At 44.0% G+C, this 17,349-nt stretch overlaps 1 protein-coding gene across 3 annotated transcripts in view; it reads left to right on the top strand.

Annotated features, from left to right (window-relative positions):
• ABCC9 (ATP binding cassette subfamily C member 9) overlaps positions 1 to 17,349 on the top strand; it is a 133,012-nt gene that overhangs the window by 33,500 nt on the left and 82,163 nt on the right. For all 3 annotated transcript variants that reach the window (XM_043538775.1, XM_043538776.1, XM_043538777.1), the window contains one exon: positions 12,810 to 13,007. In XM_043538775.1, coding sequence (XP_043394710.1) covers positions 12,810 to 13,007 — 198 coding nt within the window. The remainder of the gene's footprint in view (positions 1 to 12,809; positions 13,008 to 17,349) is intronic.

Genomic DNA, 17,349 nt, shown 5'->3' with positions numbered 1-17,349 from the left:
TGCCTCACTCCACCCCACTGACTCAGTCTGGCACAGTTGTCCACCTTCCTAGGGTTTCAGGTAGGCCTTTATTCCTCAGTGACTCCTGATCTTCCCTCAGTCTTCAGGCTCACCCGAGGAGCAGACTGACTGCTTCTCTCCCCCTGCAGCCTTCTATCAGTAGGGCCAGATTAAGGCATGGGCTTTAGGGTCTGCAGCCCGGGGCCCTGGCTCAAGGGGGGCCCCGCAAAAATATATCATAGGCAGCGATCTCCAGGGTACTCAGGCTACCTGCCCTGATCCCTCACCACTCCCAGAAACGTCTGAATGCTGGCACGTCTTTACGGCCCCTGGCAGGGGGAGTGGGAGGCGACTCCGTGCACTGCCCCCACCCCCAGCACCGTCCCTTCAGATACCATTGGCCAGGAACCGTCCAATGGGAGCTGCGGGGTTGGCACTTGCGGGGGTGAGCAGCGCACGGAGACATGCTGTCCCTCTTCCCTTGAGGGGCGTGCAGAGACGTGCCAGCAGCCAGCTACTTCCGGGAGTGGCGTGGGGCTATGGCAGGCAGGCAGCCTGCCTGAGCCCAGCAGTGCTGCCGGCTGGGAGCCGCCTGTGGTAAGTGCCTCGTGGCCGGAGCCTGCACCTCGCACCCCCTCCCTCACCCCAACCCCCTGCCCCAGTTCAGAACCCCATCCTGTACCCAAACTCCCTCCCAGACCCCGCACCCCCCCTGCACCCCAACCCCCTGCCCCAGGTCAGAACCCCAGCCTGCATCCAAACTCCCCCCCAGAGCCCACACCCTTTACCCTCTCCTGCACCCCAACACCCTGCACCAGCCCGGAGCCCCTTCCTGCACCAAACTCCCTCCCAGACCCCACACCCCCTTCTGCACCCCAAACCCCTGCCCCAGCTCCCTCCTGCATCAAACTCCCTCCCAGATTCCACACCCCTTCCTGCATCCCAATCCCCTGTCCCAGACCCCTCCTGCACCAAACTCCCGACCAGGAAAAAGACTTGTGTACAGGGGCCCCACAAAATCTAATAGCCCCTGGCCCAGAGGAGAGTTAATCTGGCCCTGTCTGTCAGGCCCCTTTCCAGAGAGATAACTCATTGCATCCTATCCCCTAGTCTGTTCCCCAGCTGACTTGCTCTCTCCTCTTTTAAGTCGATCCCCTGCCTTCCCCAGGTGCAATCAGTGTGGTTACTCTTGGGTTCCCTTAACCCTTCTGGTGCCTGTATGGAATTTACACCCTGTCATAGGGTGCCGGACTAATGTATGCAGATACTTGATATGTGTTCACAAATAGGTATTTGGGTGCCATGTAGCCAGTTAGATGCCTTATTGGTGATCTGCACAAGCACCAGATTCATGGCACACATTGAATATCTGTATTCATAAATTAAGTATGCACAAATATATGCATGCAATTAAATGAGCTTGATTTTAAAAATTTGACCTGCTTCACTTAGCTTTTCCTCCTCTTGGTTTCCAGAATTTGTTTAAAGTCTATATACTGCCTTAGATTCAACCACAGTCATGCTGCTTTTCCGAACCAGGCTGTGACTGGTGCTTCTACACCCTAAAACAAACTGATACTCCATAGATAACATTAAAGTAAAGCAGGTGGATATAATCTGAGAAATGGCTTACGACGCTCCAGTGGTGCTTAGTGCAGTTTCACTTCCACAAAGCAAATGTTTTGCTTCTGTGCAGACTTGGTTTAGAAAACAGCAGCAGATTTAGGAAAATACTTCAGGTTAAAATGTGCCATGACCTGTGATCTAAAAAAAAAAATGTTATGTCATTGTTTATGCTGCCGTTATATACTTTACTGGATGAAATTGGCTATTAATCTTTCCCAGGTGAGAAGTGCTCCTGAGATCTATTGGATTAAGTTGAGCTGCCCCTTACTAAAACTGGTTTCAGAGTAGCAACCGTCTTAGTCTGTATTCGCAAAAAGAAAAGGAGTACTTGTGGCACCTTAGAGACTAACCAATTTATTTGAGCATAAGCTTTCGTGAGCTACAGCTCACTTCATCGGATGCATTCAGTGGAAAATACAGTGGGGAGATTTATATACACAGAGAACATGAAACAATGGGTGTTACCAAACACACTGTACCGAGAGTGATCACTTAAGGTGAGCTATTACCAGCAGGAGAGCGGGGGGAGAGGGGGGAACCTTTTGTAGTGATAATCAAGGTGGGCCATTTCCAGCAGTTGACAAGAATGTCTGAGGAACAGTGGGGGGAGGAGGGGAATAAACATGGGGAAATAGTTTTACTTTGTGTAATGACCCATCCACTCCCAGTCTTTATTCAAGCCTAAATTAATTGTATCCAGTTTGCAAATTAATTCCAATTCAGCCGTCTCTCGTTGGAGTCTGTTTTTGAAGTTTTTTTGTTGAAGAATTGCAACTTTTAGGTCTGTAATCGAGTGACCAAAGAGATTGAAGTGTTCTCCGACTGGTTTTTGAACGTTATAATTCTTGACGTCTGATTTGTGTCCGTTTATTCTTTTATGTAGAGACTGTCCAGTTTGACCAATGTACATGGCAGAGGGGCTGGCACATGATGGCATATGTCACATTGGTAGATGTGCAGGTGAACGAGCCTCTGATAGTGTGGCTGATGTGATTAGGCCCTGTGATGGTGTCCCCTGAATAGATATGTGGGCACAGTTGGCAACGGGCTTTGTTGCAAGGATAGGTTCCTGGGTTAGTGTTTTTATTGTGTGGTGTGTGGTTGCTGGTGAGTATTTGCTTCAGGCTGGGGGGCTGTCTGTAAGCAAGGACTGGCCTGTCTCCCAAGATCTGTGAGAGTGATGGGTCGTCCTTCAGGATAGGTTGTAGATCCTTGATGATGCTTTGGAGAGGTTTTAGTTGGGGGCTGAAGGTGATGGCTAGTGGCGTTCTGTTATTTTCTTTGTTGGGCCTGTCCTGTAGTAGGTGACTTCTGGGTACTCTTCTGGCTGTGTCAGTCTGTTTCTTCACTTTAGCAGGTATTGTAGTTGTAAGAATGCTTGATAGAGATCTTGTAGGTGTTTGTCTCTGTCTGAGGGGTTGGAGCAAATGCGGTTGTATCGCAGAGCTTGGCTGTAGACAATGGATCGTGTGGTGTGGTCAGGGTGAAAGCTGGAGGCATGTAGGTAGGAATAGCGGTCAGTAGGTTTCCGGTATAGGGTGGTGTTTATGTGACCATTGCTTATTAGCACCGTAGTGTCCAGGAAGTGGATCTCTTGTGTGGACTGGTCCAGGCTGAGGTTGATGGTGGGATGGAAATTGTTGAAATCATGGTGGAATTGCTCAAGGGCTTCTTTTCCATGGGTCCAGATGATGAAGATGTCATCAATGTAGCGCAACTAAAACATCTCCACTGTTCCTCAGACGTTCTTGTCAACTGCTGGAAATGGCCCACCTTGATTATCACTACAAAAGGTTTTTTTTTCCCTGCTCTCCTGCTGGTCATAGCTCACCTTAAGTGATCACTCTGGTTACAGTGTGTATGGTAACACCCATTGTTTCATGTTCTCTATGTACATAAATCTCCCCACTGTATTTTCCACTCAATGCATCCGATGAAGTGAGCTGTAGCTCACGAAAGCTTATGCTCAAATAAATTTGTTAGTCTCTAAGGTGCCACAAGTACTCCTGTTCTTTTTACTAAAACTGGATATAGCTGAGCTTCAGTGCATTCCAAACCCATGCAGAATGAAGGAGTCTGTTCCTTCCTGAAGCATTTTATCACACTTTGATGAAAGACACCGAACATAAGGCTAGTAGTGTTCCTTGTTGTAAAGTGTATTTGAAAAAGCCAGTTACATGAATCTTTATTTCTATTCTTTTTGTTCAAGACAGGAATTAAAACCAGCAGTGAGTTACTTTTTCCAAGGATAAAACTAGAGAGCTGATGCAGGTTGAATTTTAAATGTCCATTTCCTGAAAAACTCTGGCCTTATCACACATATCTCAAGCACTACAGGAATATGGACTTGTGGGGCCTGACTGACCATTACGTTTTTCCTGTTTTACTCTGAACTCAATAGAATTACGCCAGTGTAAAATTGCAGTGACACAGTGATGGATCAGGACTGTGAACTTCACTTGGAGTGTTTTCTTATTCCCATTGAGATCAGTGGGCCAATTCTTGAAGTCCTTGCTCAATTTTTTACTCAGGCAAAATTGTCACTGAGTTCTGTAATCGGGAATTTTGCCTAATTCAGGACTAGGGTAGCTTTTCTCAGTGAAGAATTTAAGTTCACAAATGTAGGCCCTTTTTGTGTCCACAAATTAGCCTTGAACAGATTTCATTTTTTATGTATTTGTTAACTGTTCAAGAATATTTAATAAATAGTTTATGCAAACATATTTCAAGCTATGGGTCAGTTGCTATGAGTACTCACTATTCATAATTCCATATTTGAGTTGTGTAGTTGGGCACCTAAATCACATGGTATTATTTTGAATTTCCTGATTGTAAAACTTCCAAACTGAAGTTACTGGATGATATGTTACTAAAAAAGCTAACAGAACACAAAGCTGTGGATCTGGCTGCATCCCATTTGAATATGCAGCAGTTGTCTGAGTTCATAAGGATTGTGAGGTGGCAGAAACTAACTTGTCCATCACCCTATTTGCAGACTTAATTCTTCAGCTTGCATGATGCACAAATGGGAAGAATCAATTTTTTTAATCCACTATAAGAATGTGTAAAAATATTTGTGTGATTCCCTCTAGCAAAATGGGAATAGTGGTATTCTGCTTTGTAAAGTGCTTTGTTCCACTGATTAAAAAAGATTGGGTATTATTATTATTATTATTTCATGAAGAACTATGAAGTTATATTAGAAGATAGACATAGATGATATAAACTAGAACTTGTTGAAATTCAGAATTTCCATTCCAGGAAAAATTCTGACATTTTGGGAAAAAGAATTCTTCTGAATCAGAACAAAGATAAAATTTTGAAATTTTCCATTAAATGAAATTTCCAGTTTTTTTTTGTTTCAGGTCAACCGAAATGGTTAGTTTCAATTTTGACTGTTTTATTTTATTTTATATTATTTTTATTTTTTATGTTTTGTTTTATTTGTAGGTTAAATTTGTATTATATTATATTATATAAAACTGAGTTTAATATAATTATAAAAAAATATAAAATAAAATAATAAAGTAATGTAATAATTGGTCATTGGTGATTGGCATTCTAAGGGTAATTGGTTTGCTCTTTGGTAATGGATATTGTAGCTGGCCATTTGTAATTGATATTGTAATTGGGAATTAGTTCAGTAATTTGTATAAAATAAAATAAATGTGAAAATGAAAAGTTGTTTCAAAATGAAAAATTAGAATGTTCTGTTCTGATAAGAGCCACTTAATCAAAACACTTCATATTGTTGTTGTTTTTCCACAATGAAATGTTGTCATAATTGACATGTTTCAGTGGAACATTTAGATTCAGATGAATAAATATTTTCTGATGGAAATTTTTTTTCCGAAATTTTTCAACCAGCTCTAGTAAAGACACTCACACTGGTATATCTTTTGTTACCTTTCTGGCTAGCATGATATTTAAACTCAAATACATTATCTTATAGCTGTGTTTAAAATGTGTTTAAAAGATAAAGTATTCCACACCAAATTCTAACCCTGGACACTGTAAGACAAGCCATGACGCACATCATGCATCGGTTATGTCTTTAGGGCCCTATATTCCCTTTGATGAGTCCTCCAACTCCCATTGATGTCAGTGGGGATTTCACTACAGATCAAGAATAGCCTAGTCCATAATGTTGAAATGTAGCCAAAATCTCACAGCCACCTTTTTGATCTGAGATCTTCTATGTGGGAACTCGTTGTCACATTTCTTGACAAAATTTTGCTGTTGTTCTCTTTTGCACATGTGGTCCATTTTTTCAAGCTATGCATGCCTTATGTATCATTCAGTTCATAATGAAGACATAGGGATTAAGGTAGGATCATTCCCTCAGCCAGAGGCCTTTATAACAGAGGTTTTCAACCTTTTTTCATTTGCGGACCCCTAAAACATTTTGAATGGGGGTGCGGACCACTTTGGAAATCTTAGACTTAGTCTGTGGACCCCCAGGGATCCACGGATCACAGATTGAAAACCACTGTTCTATGGTAACGACAAAATTTCACTGACCCGTTAAACATAGTCCATGGAATACAGATTGAAAACCATTCTTTATAACATACCGTGAGTGTCGACAGACTCTTACTCTGATGGACCAACTGGAAAAGGAAATTTTAGAGTCAAGGGCCCTTCAAGCATCTCTCAGGCGTTTGAATTCAGGAACTGTTTGCTTAAGTGCCACTATGGACCTCAGCTGTTGTAGCAGACAATAGAGAAGGGAGGAAGTTTCTCAGGTAGCTAGGCTCCAAACAGCACAGAGCTTCAATACTTTGGACATCATAATTACATAAAAATTCCATGACTTTTTGTTCGGCTAGTAAATTTCAGATCAAAACCCCTGACTTAATAGAACACTGTAATAATACTGTAAATTATTAACCTAATTCTAAATATTTTTTCTATAAACCAAATTGAAGGCATGAATGATGCCTGCTTTACCTTGGGTTATACCCAATTTTCAAGCTGATAAAATAGAGGAAGAAATAAGTCTGAGAAGAGTTCTCTTTGTCTTTTTAAATCACTTTAAAATGCTTAGACTGGACAAACAAAGGAAGACAATTGGTCACTTTTAATTGGAATATTAATTTGATTTAGTACCGTGGGTTGAGCCCTAGTACAAATGAACGAATTTCAAGTAGTGATGGCAGTGATGTGAATTTTGTAGTAATACTGGCAATAGCAACTAGTATGCTAAAAAAATTGAATTCTTTAAAAAATGACTAAAATGACTAAAATGTACAAAATTGCCATTCTACACTTATTCATAGATTCATAGGTACTAAGGTCAGAAGCGACCCCCCCGCACAACGCAGGCCACAAAATCCCACCCACCCACTCCTGCAAAAAATCTCCCACCTATGTCTGAGCTATTGAAGTCCTCAAATCGTGGTTTAAAGACTTCAAGGAGCAGAGAATCCTCCAGCAAGTGACCCGTGCCCCATGCCACAGAGGAAGGCGAAAAACCTCCAGGGCCTCTTCCAATCTGCCCTGGAGGAAAATTCCTTCCCAACCCCAAATATGACGATCAGCTAAACCCTGAGCATATGGGCAAGATTCACCAGCCAGATACCCAGGAAAGAATTTTCTGTAGTAACTCAGATCCCACCCCTCTTTGAGCAATAAATGATGTGTTCCAACAAAAAACATGTTGGGTTTTTAATGAATAATTTAATGTACAGAATATTAGGTGGTACTATTGCTAAAAGACAGCAGCGATGCTTGCCTCCTGATATGGAATACATTCAACACATTTTTTACATTGTGGACCACTTCTTATGATAGGGTGAAATTAGCTCCAGTAAAGTAGTCCAGCCCACGATCTATGCATCATGAAGACCTATTTTGAGCCCTTAATTGGGACTCAAATGGTGCATAGTCCTTGTGCTGTACCTCTGCACAGGGGAGAGTTTCACCCTTAGACAGCATTCTGTGAACTTCCAAACCTCCTAGGGCCAGATTTTTTTTTTACAACATTTGGGCCCAGTTTACACTACAAACTTAGGTGGAGAGAAGCTGCCTTACGGTGACCTAATAATGTATGTGACAACACTACCAGATCCCTTCCACTGACCTAATTCACCTGTAACATTGATTTAAATACTACACCTCAGCAAGAGGCATAGTGCTTAATTCGATGTTGATGGGTCGACAGAGAGGCAGTGTAGATGCAGGGTTGTGTAAGTTGACAGACTTGCATGGAGGCATCCCACAATGCTCCTCTGTGACTGCTCTGGAGATTGTTTTCAACTTTGCTGCACAGCGGCCAGGTACACAGGAAACAGACCCTCCCCTGTTAAAGCCTCGGGAACTTTTTAATTCCCCCTTCCTGTTTGGTCAGCATGGAGAGCTCACCAGCCCAGCTGATCATGGCGACTCAACACCCCAAACGCGCTCCAGCTGGGAGTACACAGGAAGTGGTACATCTTATTGGTCTGTGGGGAGAAGAGTCTGTGCAAGCACAGCTCTGATCCAGCAGAAGAAACATAGACATCTACGAAAAGATCATGCAGGGCATGGGGGAGAAGGGCTACACCAGGGACACACAGCCATGCCACGTGAATATGAAAGAACTTGGGCAGGTGTATCAGAAGACAAAGAAGGCAAACGTCATCACAGACATACCACTTCTACAATGAGCTGCATGAGATTCTCATCAGCGATCCCACCATTACCCCCGAACACAGCGTGGATACCTCCCGGGAGTCTGAGTCCCAGGCCACCTCAGGCAACAACAAGGAGGACATTCTGGACAAGGAAGAGGAGGAGGAGGAGGAGAATGGGAGACAGGAGAGTGGGGGATCCATTCTCCTCAAGAGCCAGGAGCCATGTTTAATCTCAGAGCAGTCCAGCTGTTTGCAGGACAACATGGTGGCCGAGCCTGATGCCGGGGAAGGCACCTCTGGTGAGTATGCAATTCCAATCAAACTGTAGGGGTTACATGCTCTTATATTTTATGTTTAATATGAAGAAAAATGTGAAGTTCAGTGGGCATCTGCTTCCCAATGGCCACTCCAGCTATGCAGAGGGTGCGCAAGGATGGCCCGGGAATCCTCCATGGAGATCTCCAGGAAACTTCCATGGAGGTACTTTGCAATCCTTCGCAGAAGGTTTCTGGGGAGGGCTGCCTTATTTCTTCCACCACAGTAGGACACTTTCCCACACCACTCCTGTATTAACTCTGCTGGCATCATTGCAGTATACAGCACAGCAGCATAAAGACCAGGTCTGTACCAGACACTTGCAGCATCTGCTCCCATGCCACATCTGTTACCTTCAGGAGATTGATTTCACTTAGGGTCACCTAGGGGAAACGGGGGAAGTTTTCATTACAAATGCTCATACCACAAACAACAGAGCATGTGATTCCCCCACCCGTGGTGATTTCCGGGTCCCTCAGCCACAGTTTCCCTAGCACGCTGGTGGTTTGGGTGGCAGAGATTGGCGTTGACCTCAGAATCTGCGTGCCCAGGGTGACTGCTACCAGCAGCATTAAGGGAAGGGGGGTGGGCTTCCTGTGTTCTCTCATGGCTGCAAACCCCCTTCTCCCCCTCCCCCAGAGCCACCAAGGACAAAGACCAAAATTTGAGAGGCTTAATTCTGGTGCCTGATCTCAAAGCAATGTCCATGTTGCTAGGGGGAGGGGGCATTGTCCACCTGCCCATCTGTGCTCCCGACGCAGGTTGCCCACAAGTTGCAGCACAAGGCCCGTCGCTCATGCTGCTGGGCCATATTTACCGTAGTTGGAGCAGCAAACTGGTTCATTGAATAGCTAGGGATTCTGATTATGTTCTGGCTTGCACTTGAGTGTAATAAGGGGAGTGTTTCTTTCAATAGCAACCTTGCACGATATCCAGGGCATGCACTGACAATGGTTGCCTTGCGCTTTTCATGCCTCCCAGTGGAAAGCTTGGCCTTCAGCACATCCTCCACACCGGTGGAGAGGCTACAGCACATTAGAAGGTGGAAAAAGAGAACACATGGTGACATGTTCAATGAGATAATGAAGGCTTCTGTAGCAGGAAGAGATCCTGAGACATAAGCCCTTTAATGAGAGGACTGGTTTGAGGCAGGGCCTGCTCACAGAATCTGGCAAGAACAGGGATGATATTGCAGAAATACACATTCCTAAGGAGTGCTAATTACAGAGTACTCACGCAAACACATCCTGATATCAAGTGGTACCAGAACATCCTAATATCAAGGATGGTACAAAAACATGCCCTGAGGATAACAGGAACACATTGACCCCTCCTAAAAGATAAGGTCAGGATGACAGTACATAATAGAGATGTTTTGATCGAACCAACATGTACAAGGTGATAACTAGCCACGTCAGAGGGCAGTAACTAACTATGTCAGAGGCAATACTAACTTGTTTGTATCAGGGTATAAAGATGTTTCTCAAAGGAAGTATCTTTGTCCAGCCGAAGGGGAATTGAAAGTCCTGCCATTCACTGAGCTGCGTCCATTGTCATGGGCATACATGTCTTAGTATCCCCGTAGAGTCTGCCAGGTGCTAGTACTGTGCTTTATCGACAATAAACCTGTCCTGGCACTTTCGTACCTTAACAGATCTTGTGGTCATTGGGCGGTTCACTTGAGGTCTGCTGTGCCAGCTGTCTGCACAGAGCTGGGGCAGCACACAGGGAGAACACATGCACACAGCTGAACATCTGACCACAGCTTCCAGGACAGCTGATATGGAGCTCAGAGCCTGGAGGATTTCATTGTCTGAAAAATTGGGCATGGACGTGGAGAGCTGGAGAGCATCCCAGAAGTATGAGCGTGCCACGCAGGATGGGATGCTGCGGATTATGAAGGACCAATCAGCCATGTTGAGGCGTCTGGTTGAGCTTCAAGAAAAAAAGCTTGAGGCTAGACTGCCTCTGCAGCCCCTGTACAACAGCCTGAAAACATCAACCTGTTCCCAATCCCCGTCCCCTGAACGTTCCAGTGGGGGCGGGGGGAAGGTGCAGTATCCCTTCCACTCAACATCAGGGGCAGGTACTAAGAACAAAAGGCTGCCATTTGAAGACCTTTGATGAGCAAGACTTCTGTGCTTTCACAGACAAGCTGACTTGGTTTCTCTCCTCCCAATTTTATCACACCATTTGCCCAAGGTTAAATTATTTTCCTGGTCTTTCAGTTTCTTTATGTTTGTGAAATAAAAGTCAACGTTTCAAGAATGAAATATTCTTTGTTTATTCCAAGAATAGGGGTTTGGGGGACGGGGGGAAGGAGAGGTTCAGGGAAACTGGTGCAATGAAGGGGATGGTATGGGAAGGCACAATGCAGATAAGCAGCACACATTACTGTGACTCATTACTGAAACAGGTTTTCAAAGCCTCCCGGAGATGCAGAGCTCCTCTCTGGGCTCCTCTTATTGCCTTAGTATCTATCTTCTCAAAATTTGCTGCCAGCCTATCCACCTCCACATCCCACCCCTGCAGAAACTTCTCTTCCTTTGCTGACGGGATATTATGGAGCACACAGCAGACAGTGGTAACAATGGGGATATTGTTTTCACTGAGGTCTAACCTCGTAAGCAAACTATGTCAGCGACCTTTTAAACGTCCAAAGACACATTTCACCACCATTCTGGACTTGCTCAGCCTGTTGTTGAACCACTCCTTACTGCTGTCAAGGTGGCTGGTATACAGCTTCATGAGCCATGTGAGCAAGGGATAGGCTGGGTCTTCCAGGATCACTATTGGCATTTCAACATCATCAGTGGTTATTTTGAAATCTGGAAAGAAAGTCCCTGGTTGCACCTTTCCTGACCATCCCACGTTGATGTTGGTGAAACACCCCATGTGATCCACCAACACTTGGAACACCATTGAAAACTATCCCTTTTGATTTATGTACTCTTCGGCAAGGTGGTCTGGTGCAAAGATTGGGACATGGATGCCATCTATCGCCCCACCGCAGTTAGGGAACCCCATCGTGGCACAGCCATCCACTGTGTCCTGCACATTGCCAAGAGTCACTACCCTTTTAAGCAGAAGTCAATTAATGGCCCTGCACATTTGGATCACAACAGGTCCCACGGTGGATTTGCCAACTCCGAATTGATTCCCAACTGACTGGTAGTAGTCTGGCATTGCAAGCTTCCGCAAAGTGATTGCCACTCACTTCTCCACTGTCAGAGAAGGCCTCATTTTAGTGTTGCTGTACTTCAGAGCTGGGGAAAGCTCTGCACAAATTTCCTGGAAAATGGCCTTCCACATTCGAAAGTTCTGCAGCCACTGCTTGTCATCCCATAGCTGCCTAACAATGTGATCCCAAACGTGAGTGCTTGTTTCCTGGAACCAGGAACGGAACTCCACCATGTTCAGCTGCTGCGCGACTGCCAGCAGCAACTGGGAATTGTTTCATTCTATGGCTTGCAGCAGGGCTGCTTGAATGACATCTCAATGTACCGCGTGGTGGCTCCTGTCTGGGCTCTGGAAATACTGCAGGATAAGGCATGAGGTGTTTGTAATGCCCTCAACAAGAGTACACAGCTGAGCAGGGTCCCTGCTTTGAGGGCCTTGGCGTATGTGAGGCTAAGCCAGGCTTTCAAAAAAAGACATGAAAAAACATGGGTTGTTTGCCATTGATATCAGGGAGGGGGCATAAAACTGCATCATGGGCGGTTGAAGCCACATTCCCATTCCCCCCTGTTTGGCTAAAGAACATTTTCTAGAAATGCATCCAGTTTTGAGTTGAAGACATCAGGAGATGGACAGTTCAGTGCATTATATTCTGGAGGACGGTTGCCCATATATTTCTGGGTCTGATCCTGCAACCCCTTACTCACGTCAATAATCTCTACTCTTTCAAGAACTATTGACCTCACATGAGCAAGGGTTTGATGGATCAGGCCTTCTACGAATGACAATGATTAATAGCAGTCTGTGGCTACATCTGACTATTCATAGAAGCAAAATAATGTTATGACTTTGAGGACAAAACATAATAAGCAAGATGGATGTGTTTTGGGGTGAGTTTATTGTGAAGATCATTTGAAAATCGATCAAACTGTCTATCTTGTCTTTCTACCTAATCTAATTTACAACCCCTCCATGAAACACTTGGGCATCCAACAAGGCGAAAGAGCAATAAAATGGAAGCTGCCATTAACTGCCAGTGAGACTAATTCTTGGTGCATTGATTCCTTTGTTTTCCAGAAAAAGGTGGCAAACCAGCCGAATCAGATTCCCTCTATATGGTTAGCAATGTACAGGGCTTTTGGACGGCCAATCCTTCTCAGCAGCACCTTCCGTTACTTGGCTGACCTGTTGGGTTTTGCTGGGCCACTATGCATATCTGGCATAGTCCAGAGCTTCCAAAATACTAGCCAAAATGCTACAAACACAACTGGAAAAGTAAGTTGGCAACATGAATTAAAAGAATTGGTTTGGTATCAGTTTTTGATGTATGTGAGGCTGTCTGTGTTTCTGACTATGCATTCTTATTGGCGCATTATTACCATTTTGTTTCTTTCATTATTTCTGTCAAGTGAAATGGGTGTTTGTGAAGGGGCTGCTTGATTATCAGCCTTGGAAGTTGAAGTGCTCTGTTGTCCCAGTATAAACACAGCGGCGGCAGTGGCAATGCGAGCTTCCCTATACTGCTCTGCTAATGTCTGGCTCTGTCCCACCTCCTGGTTAAGTAGCTGAGGGGCAGCTACTAGAGGCTTGTAAGAAGAGATTAGATAAAATGCTTGTGGGACTAGGAGAGGAAATTCCTGCTATACCTGCAGGGTTAGACCACATGACTGGAATTCTGCATGAGACAGAAAGTTAAGGGAGTGGAAGGACTTGATTCTACAAACCTTTACGTGTTGTAGAGGGGAGATGCACCTGGTGATGTGTGCAAACAGGCAGAGCATGTGTTCAGGAAGCAATCAAAAAGTTTAGTGAAGGGCACTCAAAGCTCAGCATGGTCAGCTGGCACTAGTGTCCATACCCTTTCTGCACAAATGTGTGGCATTCAAAAGGAGGTATATTGGTCGATGGAGCCTGGTGCAATGGTGTTGAGCCATTGTCCAGACTGTGGAAATGAGGTACTTAGTAGCTATTGACTTGGTAAACCAGTACTCCTGTTAAGGGCTGGTGCATATCCAGTGCTACACTGTTCCATGAATCTCAATAAATGATAAGGGCTTTACCAAGCTCGGTAGCTATCAAGCTCCCATCCAGATCAAGCCCTCATACAGTAATTTTAGGAAAGCGCAGGTAAGATAAGGATGATTACTAGAGACAGCCAAACATTGCAAAGAATTACACACAAATATTCTAGCACATTTTAAAAACAAATTCACTTTGTCTGGGCCTTTGTGCCTCTTTTGTGCCCGCTTTGCATGAATGTTGTAGCAGACAGTTTAACAGGCTTTGAATTTGGGTTCTAAGCCTGGCTTTGCCACAGACTCACTCTGTCACTTTGGGCAAGCCATTTAGGGCCTGATTTTCAGAGGTGCTGATTGCCCTCACAGTGGTGGGTGATTTAAAAACCAGTCTCTTAACACTTCTGTGCCTTAATTTCCCGACAGGTAAAAAGGGGATAATAGTATTTATTAATCTCATATTAGCTTGAGGCATAATCCATTAATTGTTGTGTATATTATGAGATCCTTGGATTGAAGACTATGGCAGTGACAAGTACTTCACTATACCCGTTGAAAAGCTATAGAAGGGCAAATGTCTAATTTGCCTTCTAGCTCTCATCTAATTTCAGTTGTCACTGTGAGTGCTGTATGAATGTATTCTATAGAACATTTCCTATCATATAGCAACTGTCTGTCAAATAGCAACTACCAGAAAACTAGTGAAAGGTAAGGACAGATTTCTTTAAGAAAAGAATTACTTATTAACTGGTAGTAGAAGAGACTGAAGGAAGAAATCTTCCTACATCTTGCTTGTAATATGGAAACATCTCCACACACTTTGCACAGTCTGTGTTTAGAATTTGGATGGGCAAAATGGAGGTGTAATGGAATAATATTTTCCCTTTAAAACATACCCCTTGATTGTCATCACTTTGCTCCTTGGCTGTATAATTACGATGATGCTTTTGACTGGTACTTTGCGTTTTGCATCAGACCGTCATTCAGTCACTGCAAGAGTGGAAGAGCTTCTAAATAAAGCTCTTCGTCATCACTGAACTTTAATGCATTGGATCAGAGCCACAGAGACAAAAGTCAAAGTACATTTTCTTCCTCAGAACCTTAAATTCTGGTTTTATTGCACAATCAAAGAACGGGGTGTTTCACTTTGGAAGTGATAACCTTTAGCTCTTAAATTTGGGAAACCACAGGGTCTTTACCCCTGTTTTCATTCTCTGTGCTCCTTTTCAGTGTCTCCATTTTCTGTCATTTTAATTAATGCTGGCTGGGGCAAACATATTTTGAAGTTTGTGAATTTAATGGGAACTCAGAATAAATGGAGAACTTGAAACTTCTGCCAGAGAAGTCAGATTGGCGCGGTGACTCTTGGCCTGCTTTCAAAACGCAGTTACTTTTAATTAATGGATTTTGATAAACTTACTCCCCCTTGCCCTTGCCATTCTGTTTCTCTTTTAAATTCTCTACCAATTTTAATTAAGCTCTTATTCCTATCCCTCCCATCATCCTCTTTTCTGAGAACTTCCCAAACATTAATTAATGTATCTACACATCCCCCCCTGAGGTAGAACAGTATTATTATCCCCATTGTACATGTAGAGAACTGAGGCACAGACAGAAATTAAGAGCTAACTTTTCAAAGGTATTTAGGTTCCTAAAGATGTAGATAGGCACCTAATGGAATTCTCAAAAGTGTATAAGCAGGTTAGGTGCCTAACTCTCATTGACTTCAATGGGACTTTGATGCCAAATGTGCTTAAGCAGTTCTGAAAATATCATGAAACATCTATATGCATCTTTCGATGTCTAAATACATTTGAAAACCTGGCCCTCAATAGATTGGTCAAGGTCATACGGGAAGCTTGTGGTAGAGTTGGGAATTGAACCCCCATCTCTCGGGGGTCAGTCACTGCTTTACCCACAAAATCCTCCTCCCTTTTGGTGAGAAACTGCGTATGTCAAGGGAATGGGTGTGCAATGGGGTGTGGGTGTGGGGACTGAAATAAGCCAGCATGGGCAGAGCAGAGTACTTCTTGCCAGCAATCTAATAGCAGAGCACAATAATCATGATTGATGAGAGAACCTTAAAGGGTCTGGAGATAGGGTCTGGATTCATACTTTTCCAAACTTCTTTCATCTGGAAATCAGGATGGAAATTTCATGAGAACAGGCTGTTTGTAACAGTTCCAGTACATCCTGCTTCCAGCTGGATCAGAAATACCACAAGAACAGCTTTCCTTGCAATATTTTGGTACCTTCACTTCCCTTCTGGCTGAAACCAAGCAGCACAAAAAAGCATGATTGTAGGTATAGACTTTATTTGCTTGTTTTATATTCCTGAAAGGAAATTAATTACATAAAAAACACATAAAATATCAATAACCATCCCAAGATAATAAAAGTTTTCTTCTGTCAGCTGCTATGTGGTCTATGTGAAATGAGCTCCTATTTCTAGTGGGTAGGTGTCTTCAGCCAGGAAAATACGCAGCAGAGAAGTCAAGGGCAGAATGGGCCGGCTGAATAAACTACTCTGTTACCTCCTAGGATGTGCATTGGTGGGACAGTTGAAGAAAGCTTGCACTGCTGTTTGCCTGTGCTGTACCTGTGATATGGATAATTAAAAGGCATGAGTCTCCAGGACTGTCAACCCAACCCCTATGAACAGTGATATTCACTTAATGAAACCAAGGGCTTAGAAGAAAAATAAAACCCTGCCAGTACCTGTTGTGCAGTTATTGATTCTCTGCTAAATGTTGTCACTCCTGACTGGCCCATTGCCGCCAGAAGACAAAGGCCTGTGTTTCACATCCAGCAGACGCAGGAGACCTTAGTGCTTGTTTTTAAATTGAAGTTGTGTTGCTAATGGTTTGAAGAAAATTGGGTGAAAAATATCATTCAGCCATCTTTTTTTGTGCCACTGCATGGCTCTGTGATCCATTGAGGTGTTTATAAAAGGAAAGCTTGCAATCTGCCAAATCTAAATATGTCACCTCTGCCTGCTACATTCATCCAGTGGGCAGAGTGTTGGGCCCCATGGGTCGAAGGCATGGAACACTTAGACCAAGTTCCACAGAGGAATAAGAAACTATTTGTCCCTACCCTTCCTTTTCAGCTTCAACCCTACAGATTCTTTCACTGTGACTCCTGCTGCCAGACTCAGTTTCCTCCCTGCCCCCCAGTAAATCCCTCTAGTAGGACCATAGTGTGTTCTGTGATACATACATAATCATGCAAGGCAAAAGGTGGTGTAAGGCACCCCCTTACTCCCTGGCATGGCCTACCCACATCATGGACCACAGTGTAGAGGAGGAGGGAAGCAGCCCTTGTAGGGATGTTACTTCCTCTCCCACAGAAGAGGGTTGGAGGCAGGCTGGGGGAGCTTTGACTCTTTCTTTCCCCAGGGCACCAGCCAATGCAGCTGGAAAGGTGCAGAGGGGGACATGATCCATGCCAGGACTAAGGCTGGTGCAAATTATCTCTGCTCTGGAGGAAGGGGAGAAAAAGGGAGCCACTAGAGCTAGTTGAAAAAATTTCAAATGTTTTGATTTTTCATTGAAAATTACAGACACATTTTTGCACAAAATTTTGAAGAACTGAAGAATTTG

This window comes from Chelonia mydas, chromosome 1, assembly GCF_015237465.2.
Source record: "Chelonia mydas isolate rCheMyd1 chromosome 1, rCheMyd1.pri.v2, whole genome shotgun sequence".
Lineage (NCBI taxonomy): Eukaryota > Metazoa > Chordata > Testudines > Cheloniidae > Chelonia > Chelonia mydas.
The sequence above is the reverse complement of the archived record's forward strand: the minus strand, read 5'-3'. Positions and strand labels throughout refer to the sequence as shown.